The sequence below is a fragment of the Cherax quadricarinatus genome, chromosome 4 (genome assembly GCF_038502225.1).
Source record: "Cherax quadricarinatus isolate ZL_2023a chromosome 4, ASM3850222v1, whole genome shotgun sequence".
Lineage (NCBI taxonomy): Eukaryota > Metazoa > Arthropoda > Malacostraca > Decapoda > Parastacidae > Cherax > Cherax quadricarinatus.
In genome coordinates, this window is record NC_091295.1 from 76,423,633 (window position 1) to 76,435,862 (window position 12,230).

General features: G+C 44.6%; 1 protein-coding gene across 1 annotated transcript in view; it reads left to right on the forward strand.

The window, feature by feature from the left end:
- The window catches only part of LOC128684253 (cadherin-like and PC-esterase domain-containing protein 1), a gene marked incomplete at its 3' end in the record, with an annotated part of 238,406 nt that overhangs the window by 191,208 nt on the left and 34,968 nt on the right, over positions 1-12,230 (forward strand). Inside the window, 6 exon segments of the mRNA XM_070098032.1 lie at positions 5,098-5,357; positions 5,792-5,966; positions 6,478-6,659; positions 7,705-7,946; positions 8,891-9,300; positions 9,977-10,050. Coding sequence (XP_069954133.1) covers positions 5,098-5,357; positions 5,792-5,966; positions 6,478-6,659; positions 7,705-7,946; positions 8,891-9,300; positions 9,977-10,050 — 1,343 coding nt within the window.

A 12,230-nucleotide genomic window follows, 5' to 3' on the forward strand; every position in this document is an offset into this window, starting at 1 on the left:
TCACCACTACCACCGTCACACTACCATCACCACCACTATCACCACTACCACCGTCACACTACCATCACCACCACTATCACCACTACCACCGTCACACTACCATCACCACCACTATCACCACTACCACCATCACACTACCATCACCACCACTATCACCACTACCACCATCACACTACCATCACCACCACTATCACCACTACCACCGTCACACTACCATCACCACCACTATCACCACTACCACCGTCACACTACCATCATCACCACTATCACCACTACCACCGTCACACTACCATCACCACCACTATCACCACTACCACCATCACACTACCATCACCACCACTATCACCACTACCACCATCACACTACCATCACCACCACTATCACCACTACCACCATCACACTACCATCACCACCACTATCACCACTACCACCATCACACTACCATCACCACCACTATCACCACTACCACCATCACCACCACTACCACCACTACCACCATCACACTACCATCACCACCACTATCACCACTACCACCGTCACACTACCATCACCACCACTACCACCACTACCACCGTCACACTACCATCACCACCACTATCACCACTACCACCGTCACACTACCATCATCACCACTATCACCACTACCACTACCACCATCACACTACCATCACCACCACTATCACCACTACCACCGTCACACTACCATCATCACCACTATCACCACTACCACTACCACCATCACACTACCATCACCACCACTATCACCACTACCACTACCACCGTCACACTACCATCATCACCACTATCACCACTACCACTACCACCGTCACACTACCATCATCACCACTATCACCACTACCACCGTCACACTACCATCACCACCACTATCACCACTACCACCATCACACTACCACCACCACCACTATCACCACTACCACCACCACCACCATCACACTACCATCACCACTATCACCACTACCACCGTCACACTACCATCACCACCACTATCACCACTACCACTACCACCGTCACACTACCATCATCACCACTATCACCACTACCACTACCACCGTCACACTACCATCACCACCACTATCACCACTACCACTACCACCATCACACTACCATCACCACCACTATCACCACTACCACTACCACCATCACACTACCATCACCACCACTATCACCACTACCACTACCACCATCACACTACCATCACCACCACTATCACCACTACCACTACCACCGTCACACTACCATCACCACCACTATCACCACTACCACTACCACCGTCACACTACCATCACCACCACTATCACCACTACCACTACCACCATCACACTACCATCACCACCACTATCACCACTACCACTACCATCACACCACTACAATCACCACCACTATCACCACTACCACCATCACACTACCAACACCACCACTATCACCACTCCCACCATCACACTATCATCACCACCACTATCACCACTACCACCATCACACTACCATCACCACCACTATCACCACTACTACCATCACCACCACTATCACCACTACCACCATCACACTACCATCACCACCACTATCACCATCACACTACCATCACCGCCACTATCACCACTACCACTACCACCATCACACTACCATCACCACCACTATCACCATCACACTACCATCACCGCCACTATCACCACTACCACCATCACACTACCATCACCACCACTATCACCACTACTACCATCACCACCACTATCACCACTACCACCATCACACTACCATCACCACCACTATCACCACTACTACCATCACCACCACTATCACCACTACCACCATCACACTACCATCACCACCACTATCACCACTACCACCATCACACTACCATCACCACCACTATCACCACTACTACCATCACCACCACTATCACCACTACCACCATCACACTACCATCACCACCACTATCACCACTACCACCATCACACTACCATCACCACCACTATCACCACTACCACCATCACACTACCATCACCACCACTATCACCACTACCACCATCACACTACCATCACCACCACTATCACCACTACTACCATCACCACCACTATCACCACTACCACCATCACACTACCATCACCGCCACTATCACCACTACCACCATCACACTACCATCACCACCACTATCACCACTACCACCGTCATACTACCATCACCACCACTACCATACACCATCCACTATCACCACTATCACCACTACCACCATCACACTACCATCACCACCACTATCACCACTACCAGTACCACCATCACACTACCATCACCACCACTACCACCATCACACTACCATCACCGCCACTATCACCACTACCACTACCACCATCACACTACCATCACCACCACTATCACCACTACTACCATCACCACCACTATCACCACTACCACCATCACACTACCATCACCACCACTATCACCACTACCACCATCACACTACCATCACCACCACTATCACCATCACACTACCATCACCACCACTATCACCACTACTACCATCACCACCACTATCACCACTACCACCATCACACTACCATCACCACCACTATCACCACTACCACCATCACACTACCATCACCACCACTATCACCATCACACTACCATCACCACCACTATCACCACTACTACCATCACCACCACTATCACCACTACCACCATCACACTACCATCACCACCACTATCACCACTACCACCATCACACTACCATCACCACCACTATCACCACTACCACCATCACACTACCATCACCACCACTATCACCACTACCACTACCATCGTCACCACACCCTCTTTGCGTTGAAAAAAGCATTAGCCTAAAACAGGATAACTCAAAAACCAAGCCAGTCTGGCTTATTCCCATTGGGGTTCTTCAGGCATTTCTCCCAGGACACGACCCACAAGAGTGGACTAACACCCAGGTACCTACTGACTACTAGGTGAACAAGGGCAACAGGTGGAACATCTTAAGTTAAACATGTCATCGTTTACACCGGCCCCAGGATCAAACCTGGGCCTCACGATTGTGATCCAACTATGCCACAGTTGAGCCATATATTGAGAGGGAAGGAGAATAGTGTGATGGATGAAGTCAGCAGGAGGGAGGGAGAGAATAAGTCTGAAGTAACGAGGAACTGTGAGGAAAAAAAGGTGAAAAAGGGTAAACTCCAGGTAGTAAGTGTGAGGGAGGGAGGGAAGGAAGAGTATAAAGGAAAGAGGATAGAAGTGTGATGCAGGAAGGAAGGGAGGAAGAAAGTGTGATGGAGGGAGGCAGTGTGAGAAATAGAGGTAGGTAGTGTGAGGGAGGGAGAGAGGAAGGTGTCACGTCAGTAGTGATGGTCCATAATTGGTCTGAAGCCAAGCCATCAAACTCCCTCTCGTTACTCCCATGATTGATCATTCTGAGAGAGAAAGAGAGGGAGAGAGAGAAAGAGAGAGAGAGAGAGAGGTCTGTATCAGGGCTCATCATCCAAGGTACTGGTGAAAGACCAGTACGGTACTGGATGTGAATCCAAAGAGTATTCATACCCCTATATACACTGAGATGTACCTTGGTGTATATTCACGGAGATACATTCTCACGGTGTATTTACACATACATCCCTTATTGCATATGCAATGAGAGATATACATCTCGATGAATATACACAGATATACAGTATATACATTTTAGTGTTCGAGTATATCCACTGATATACAATATACACTTCGGTGTATATACACTGAGAGATAGTACACATCTTAGGGCATATACACAGAGATAGTACACTTCTTAGGGCGTATACACTGAGAGATGGTACACTTCTTTAGGGTATATACACTGACAGATAGCACACTTTTTAGGGTATATACATTGAGAGATAGTGCACCTCTTAGGGTATATACACTGATAGTACACTTAGTGTATATACACTGAGAGATAGTACACAAATTAGGCTAAGATAGTACACAAATTAGGCTAAGATAGTACACAAATTAGGCTAAGATAGTACACAAATTAGGCTAAGATAGTACACAAATTAGGCTAAGATAGTACACAAATTAGGCTATATACACTGAGAGAGAGTACACATCTTAGGGTATTTACACTGAGATAATACACAGATTAGGCTATATACACAGATAGTACACATCTTAGGGTATATACACTGAGAGATATGCACATCTTAGTGTATATAAGTTTAAATAAGTTATTTATATAATGAATGATGGTGCTTCATGTTTCTTAGTGGGAAGGTGTTGAGAGGAGTCTAGGTGGGGAAGGTAGATGGTGGGGAGGATAGATGGGAAGGGTTGGTGGGTTAATTGGTGCTGTTCGTTAGCATTGATGACAACCAGGCAGATTAATCTTGGTAAAGTGGTGGTAGTGGCAGAGGTAGTAGTGGTGGTGGTAGTAATAGTAGCAGTAGTAGTGGGGATAGTGGTAGCGGTAGCAGTGCTGGTGGTAGTAGTAGCAGTGGCGTTAACAATAGGGGGTGGAAGGGATTGTGGTGGTTTAGAGGTGATGTAGCAATAGTGCTGGTGGTGGTGGTAGATATATTAGTAGTGGTAGAGTAGTGGTAGTTGTACTGGTGGTACATATGGTAGTGGTATTCACTAATAACTTAAAATTACCACTATTACTTGAGGTATAGAATGCTTCTAGATAATCTCTTTCTCTCTCTCTCTCTCTCTCTCTCTCTCTCTCTCTCTCTCTCTCTCTCTCTCTCTTTCTACACACACACACAGGGTCTTACAAGGTTAGGTTAAGGTTCCTAACTTTATTTACAAGCTAAGAGTTGTTACCTACATCAGCTCATATGAAAGCCTTTTTATTGTTATGAGACACAAATATGGAACAGGATGAAGTTGGAGCCGTCTGTGGCCCAGTGATTTCATTTGGCCAACTGACTTCATTTCGTTGATATCATTATGGTGCATGAACACGTTCCAGACTTGAGCCATCCTGTGAATAAATGATCTCAGACGAAGTGACGTTCTGGAGAAAGGTACAGTGAGAATGAAGTTGCCACTTGCTGCCCGTCTTGTGGTGTACAAGCTCACTTTCTATCTATCTACAGGTGGGTCGTGTACCAGGATTGAGAGGAACATTGTGGCGACGGGAAGCTCTGTGTGATCTTCTCCACGCTTCTCGTCTCGTCGCGCCCATCCGCGCCCTCGTTCCCGCCTGCTACGCCCTCCCCGCCCACACTGCCTACCTCACTGCCGCCGCCCACGCCCTTCCGGACACCGCCCACTGGGTGGTGAAGGCCGCCCACTCAGGCAAAGGGGTGACTTTCGTAGATAACAGAAAACTTCTTGAAGATCTTAGAGACAAGAGGTAAGAAGGATGAATAATGCTCTAGTGAGGCAGTAGATCTAGAGAGACAGTAGATCTAGTGAGGCAGTAGATCTAGTGAGGCAGTAGATCTAGTGAGGCAGTAGATCTAGTGAGGCAGTAGATCTAGAGAGACAGTAGATCTAGTGAGGCAGTAGATCTAGTGAGGCAGTAGATCTAGTGAGGCAGTAGATCTAGATATTGGCTTAATGAATCCCAGGACAGTTATCAGCTTAGCGAATCCCACACCGCGTACTGTACCTCCAGTGGATTCGTTCTGTCGTTAACTTGGGGATTCCTATCATTCTTTTTGTATTGGACGTATTTAAAACTCAAGGTAATTATAGAGCAAGTAAGACGAGGTGTTAGGAAACGAAACAAGAATTTAATAACTCTCTCTCTCTTTCTCTCTACCCCTTGTGTCCTTCCTGTCCCAGACTGGGGTCCGGGCAAGTGGTTCAGGTTCACTGGGGTCCCCCGCTGGAGGTTCTCGGGGCGTGTGTGTCCGTCCGTCTGTATCTGCTACTGACTTCCCTGCAGCCTCTCCGCGCCCACGCCCACACCCACGGGGAGGTGGTCTTCAGGCACCCTCCTGCCAGAGGGTACGCCAAGGTAGGAGCCTCACGAATAACTCTTCTTTTATTGTGCTAGTTTGTATTCTCACTCGGTCCAAATCGGACCGAAAGGTCGTCATAAACACTCCTGTGTGTGCGGGTTATTTGTGTGAATTGTTCCAGTCACGGTATTGTGCCTTTCTATTCTTGATCCTCACTCATACTGTGTGCTGTTGAGATATCCTGATCTTTACACTGTTTCTAATGATAATCACTTAAAAACTGTCCTGATCTCGTCCAACATCATACTGCCCGTAATACACTGCATCCTAGTAGCTTTTTGTGCCTACCAATATATTATATGTAAACTACTTTACCTGTATACTGCAGAAAAAAAAGAAATTATTTGTATTTGTCTCTTTTGTTGTGTTATGGCATCATCATCGTTGTTATTCTCGAAAACAATCACTACCAACAATAAATAACAAAAAAAAAGCACAATACCGTGACTGGAACGATACACAAATAACCCGCACATAAAAGAGATAATAACGACACTCCCGCCGCAGATACAGGGTCGCATATGGACGTGGTCTGAACTGGTGTCGTGGGTGGGCCGTACCTCTGGAGAAGAGGCCATGAGGACCATGGTGGCCCACACAGAGGCTGCACTGGCCACACTGACCCTAGCCGCCGACCTCCTCCTGCCACCCAAAGTGCACACACTCAGGAAGGCCACACGACGCTACAGGTGAGAGATCTGACGGTGATGCTGTGAGAGGTAACTGTTGTCAAAGATGAAAGCAGGTTAGGATGCTAGGAGTGCTGACAGATAATAAGAGTGCTGACAGATAATAGGAGTGCTGACAGATAATAGGAGTGCTGACATATAATAGGAGTGCTCACAGATAATAGGAGTGCTCACAGAAATGCTGAGATAGGGATTTTCAGTCATTTGATTTTAAGGGATCCATTTTATCACTATTAGTTGTTTGACAACCATCATTGTCACTTGAAATTTATTTCACGAAACATTGATAGTGTAAGTATAAACAGCCCTTAAATATAACTGCTTACATAAACAGTTGTATATAATATTTGTCATTTTACAGATTTAAGTAGTTACACAGAGTGTACAATAATCTTAGGAGAAAATAACATCGTTATACAACCTAGAATAGTTAGAAATAGGTTAAAACTAGTATTATAGATAGTAGCGAGTGTTTCAAAAATTCAATCTGAGATCAGGAGAGTCGCTGGTTAGTCAGTTACAATGTACTCGTCAAGAAGGTTGGATGTGTGGCCAGGACACCGGCAATTCTTACTAAAGAAAAGGAACTTTTTGCCAATGAAGCTTCCTCAAACCCCAAGGATAACTGTTAACATCCTTTCAAGCCCCAGCGGATCGGGTTTATGTTTTATTCAGTATTACTGGCCAGCTTTACTGTTGAAGTGTGGAACATGGCGTCCTGATGGGAGATAAAGTGACGGAGGTATCGAATAAGTAAGTGAGGTTCTCCCTCTGTTTCAAGTAAGGAGAACTGCCGTGTACTATTAGGTAACATAGCAAACAAAAATTCTTGTGGATTTTTCTTGTATGAGCCACTGGCGTGCCCGAGTTATCTCAGGATATTTGTGTTAACAATTTTAGCTAGATTAGCTGCACGTTAGGAGGCAATTCGTGGAAAAATCCCAATAACCACTACCACCTGTGTTTGACACTGTTGTCACTGCCACCTGTTTGACACTTGATGTTGTCACTCAATTGCTGTCCACACCACTGCCGTCACTGTCAGGTGTGAGGGATGCTACCAACTCCTGGGAGTCGACCTGGTCTATAACTCCAGCTTCCACCCGGCTGTACTGGGTGTCAGCGGGCAGCCAGACCTTTCCTTCACGACCGCGGACCAGGAAGCCAGCAACACCCACGTCCTGGGCAGGATCCAAGTGGCGAGGGACCTGCTGCTCCTGCTCACCAGGGACACACAGGTGGCACCTCAGGTCAACGACGCACTCGTTGAGGCCTCTGATAACTTAGGTGAGTCTCGGTCATACTCTCCTTACTCTTACTGTAATGGATTTAAATTAGATAAGTTTAGATTTAGAAAGGACATAGGAAAGTATTGGTTTGGAAATAGGGTAGTTGATGAGTGGAACAGTCTACCTAGTTGGGTTATTGAGGCTAGGACTTTGGGTAGTTTCAAATTTAGGTTGGATAAGTACATGAGTGGGAGGGGTTGGATTTGAGTGGGACTTGCACATCGGAGCTTGTTTCTTGGGTGGCATTGAAAAATGGGTTGGGCAAATGTTTTGTTAGGGGGATGAATTGTAAAGGACCTGCCTAGTATGGGCCAACAGGCCTTCTGCAGTGTTCCTCCTTTCTTATGTTCTTATGTTCTTATATTAGTGTTAGGCGTCCCTCAAGGATGTGCGCAGATTTGTTAGTGCAGTATTTTTAACACTTGGTATCTTTGGAATTTTCGTCAGATTAGACTATCTTAAAAATATCAAAAGATTTAATTCGTACGACATTGTAGAAAATTTTGAAACTAATTCACAATTTTAGGTATTTTTAACACCTGGATATTAAAACTATTAATACCCGGGTATTGAAAATCTTAATACCTGGGTATTAAAAATTTAATAGAATAGTATTAAAAACACAAAAATACATACACACATAGATATATTTTTATATTTTGCTGCATTAAAATTTATTACCACTCTTCACTATTCCTATTGCATACATTGAGGTACAGGAGGCTGGGCTTATGAGATACAGGGACCGAAATACATCTACTGTACTTGATTTGAGTTTAGCACCTTGTGACTACAACAATTATTTTACATGTTTTCTCTGCATTATCCATAAAGAGGATGTTGTAGCCGGGTGATGACACTGCTGTATACTGACTCCTTCCTGGGATGTTGAAGGCTCGATCCTCCTGCACTATGTAAGATAAAATAATTTCTTGTTGACAGGGGTGGTAGGAATCGATTGCCTAATCTCACACGAGCTGTGCCTCACGCAGCCAGATCTACAGTACCTTCTACACACCAGGAGGGAGAGTGGGGCCCTCGATCATGCTGGTGAACACTCTGAAGGAGGCACTGCACCGGGCACCTCCTGGGGCGGCGACCCCTACCAGCTACACGAGTTTGACCTGGGTGGCAGAGATGGTTGGCTCCGTTTCAACGATTCCTACACCAGACAGGACACTACAGTGCCTCCTTCAGGCAGTGGGATGGCAGATGACGAAAAAGCGTGGATGACAGATGACCATACAGCCACATCCAGGAAGAGATCTGATGAGAAACGCTTGTGGAAGAAACGTAAAAGAGCAGGATTCACCATGATTTATCCGTCGCCTGTGGGCCGAACCTACGACCAAGTAAACATTGCATCCACACGTTGCTTATTATTATCACATAATTTCCTGCCGCGCTAGTTTGGTAGTTCGGATTGGAACCTGAGGTTTATGTCACTAAATTCACTGTATATATAACTCATTGCTGTCCCCACTGATCAACAAATCTATAAATAGATCATTGCTATTATAACTTTGCTATGCTAATGTGTTGACCAGTCCCTTGACCTCTAATGTTTTGGATAACGGAGATTAAGAAAGGGAAGAACTGCACATAAACAATACCTGTCCTACCAAACATAACATCTAAAGTACACTTTAATGGTTAATTGCAATGTTTATTTGTCTCGCTCTCTTCTACCAATCTCCTGTGTCTCCCTTTTCCATCTCATTCTGCAAATCCTTTATCTCGGTTTGTACCTCTTACATTTCATTTTACAACTATTTTGTTTTGTATTTCCATTTTCATTTTGCATCTCTATGGTGCACAGGCGTAACAAAATGTTATGCCTGTGTACCAGGCTTCTTCAAGTGAATATAACACTACTGTCTCTACTGTTATATTTGACTGAAGATGTCTTCTGTGCAGGCAAAACATCTCCTCAATGAAGACACCCAAGTGTTGCACACACGTCTTATTCTTCAACCTGACGGTGTTGTGTAACAATAATAATGTGCCTCCTGGTTCCTCCTGCTGCAGGTGATGGTGGACCTATACCAGGCAGTCTCCTCCAACACCAGCACAGCCTTTGCCCCGGCCTCCTACCTCCTCACGTGAGTCACACACACATAAGGCAAAAATGAGCCAATTTCGTGCATACTTGCGATGTTTTGTGCACTTGTAATTTCGTGTGTACCTGCAGTGTTTCATGCACACCTGTAGAATTTGGTACACCTGCAGTTTTGTGCACACCTATAATTTCGTGCACAGCTGTAAAATTTTATGCACACCTGCAGATTTTATTACACACTTGCAGCATTTTAGACTGAGGAATTATTATTAATTATTGTTACTATTTTTTTTTTTTTCAACAAGTTGGTCGTCTCCCACCGAGGCAGGGTGACCCAAAAAAGAAAGAAAATCCCCAAAAAGAAAATACTTTCATCATCATTCAACACTTTCACCACACTCACACATTATCACTGCTTTTGCAGAGGTGCTCAGAATACAACAGTTTAGAAGCATATACGTATAAAGATACACAACATATCCCTCCAAACTGCCAATATCCCAAACCCCTCCTTTAAAGTGCAGGCATTGTACTTCCCATTTCCAGGACTCAAGTCCGACTATAAGAAAATAACCGGTTTCCCTGAATCCCTTCACTAAATATTACCCTGCTCACACTCCAAACAGATCGTCAGGTCCCAAGTATCATTCGTCTCCATTCACTCCTATCTAACACGCTCATGCACGCTTGCTGGAAGTCCAAGCCCCTCGCCCACAAAACCTCCTTTACCCCCTCTTTCCAACCCTTTCGAGGACGACCCCTACCCCTCTTTCCTTCCCCTATAGATTTATATGCTTTCCATGTCATTCTACTTTGATCCATTCTCTCTAAATGACCAAACCACCTCAACAACCCCTCTTCTGCCCTCTGACTAATGCTTTTATTAACTCCACACCTTCTCCTAATTTCCACACTCCGAATTTTCTGCATAATATTTACACCACACATTGCCCTTAGACAGGACATCTCCACTGCCTCCAACCGTCTCCTCGCTGCTGCATTTACCACCCAAGCTTCACATCCATATAAGAGTGTTGGTACTACTATACTTTCATACATTCCCTTCTTTGCCTCCATAGATAACGTTTTTTGACTCCACATATACCTCAACGCACCACTCACCTTTTTTCCCTCATCAATTCTATGATTAACCTCATCCTTCATAAATCCATCCGCCGACACGTCAACTCCCAAGTATCTGAAAACATTCACTTCTTCCATACTCCTCCTCCCCAATTTGATATCCAATTTTTCTTTATCTAAATCATTTGATACCCTCATCACCTTACTCTTTTCTATGTTCACTTTCAACTTTCTACCTTTACACACATTCTCAAACTCATCCACTAACCTTTGCAATTTTTCTTTAGAATCTCCCATAAGCACAGTATCATCAGCAAAAAGTAACTGTGTCAATTCCCATTTTGAATTTGATTCCCCATAATTTAATCCCACCCCTCTCCCGAACACCCTAGCATTTACTTCTTTTACAACCCCATCTATAAATATATTAAACATCCATGGTGACATTACACATCCCTGTCTAAGACCTACTTTTGCCGGGAAGTAGTCTCCCTCTCTTCTACACACCCTAACCTGAGCCTCACTATCCTCATAAAAGCTCTTTACAGCATTTAGTAACTTACCACCTATTCCATAAACTTGCAACATCTGCCACATTGCTCCTCTATCCACTCTATCATATGCCTTTTCTAAATCCATAAATGCAATAAAAACTTCCCTACCTTTATCTAAATACTGTTCACATATATGCTTCAATGTAAACACTTGATCTACACATCCCCTACCCACTCTGAAGCCTCCTTGCTCATCCGCAATTCTACATTCTGTCTTACCTCTAATTCTTTCAATTATAACTCTACCGTATACTTTTCCTGGTATACTCAGTAAACTTATTCCTCTATAATTTTTACAATCTCTTTTGTCCCCTTTCCCTTTATATAAAGGAACTATACACGCTCTCCGCCAATCCCTAGGTACCTTCCCCTCTTTCATACATTTATTAAACAAAAGTACCAACCACTCCAACACTATATCCCCCCCTGCTTTTAACATTTCTGTCATGATCCCATCAGTTCCAGCTGCTTTACCCCCTTTCATTCTACGTAATGCCTCACGTACCTCCACCACACTTACATTCTGCTCTTCTTCACTCCTAAAAGATGGTATACCTCCCTGGCCAGTGCATGAAATTACCGCCTC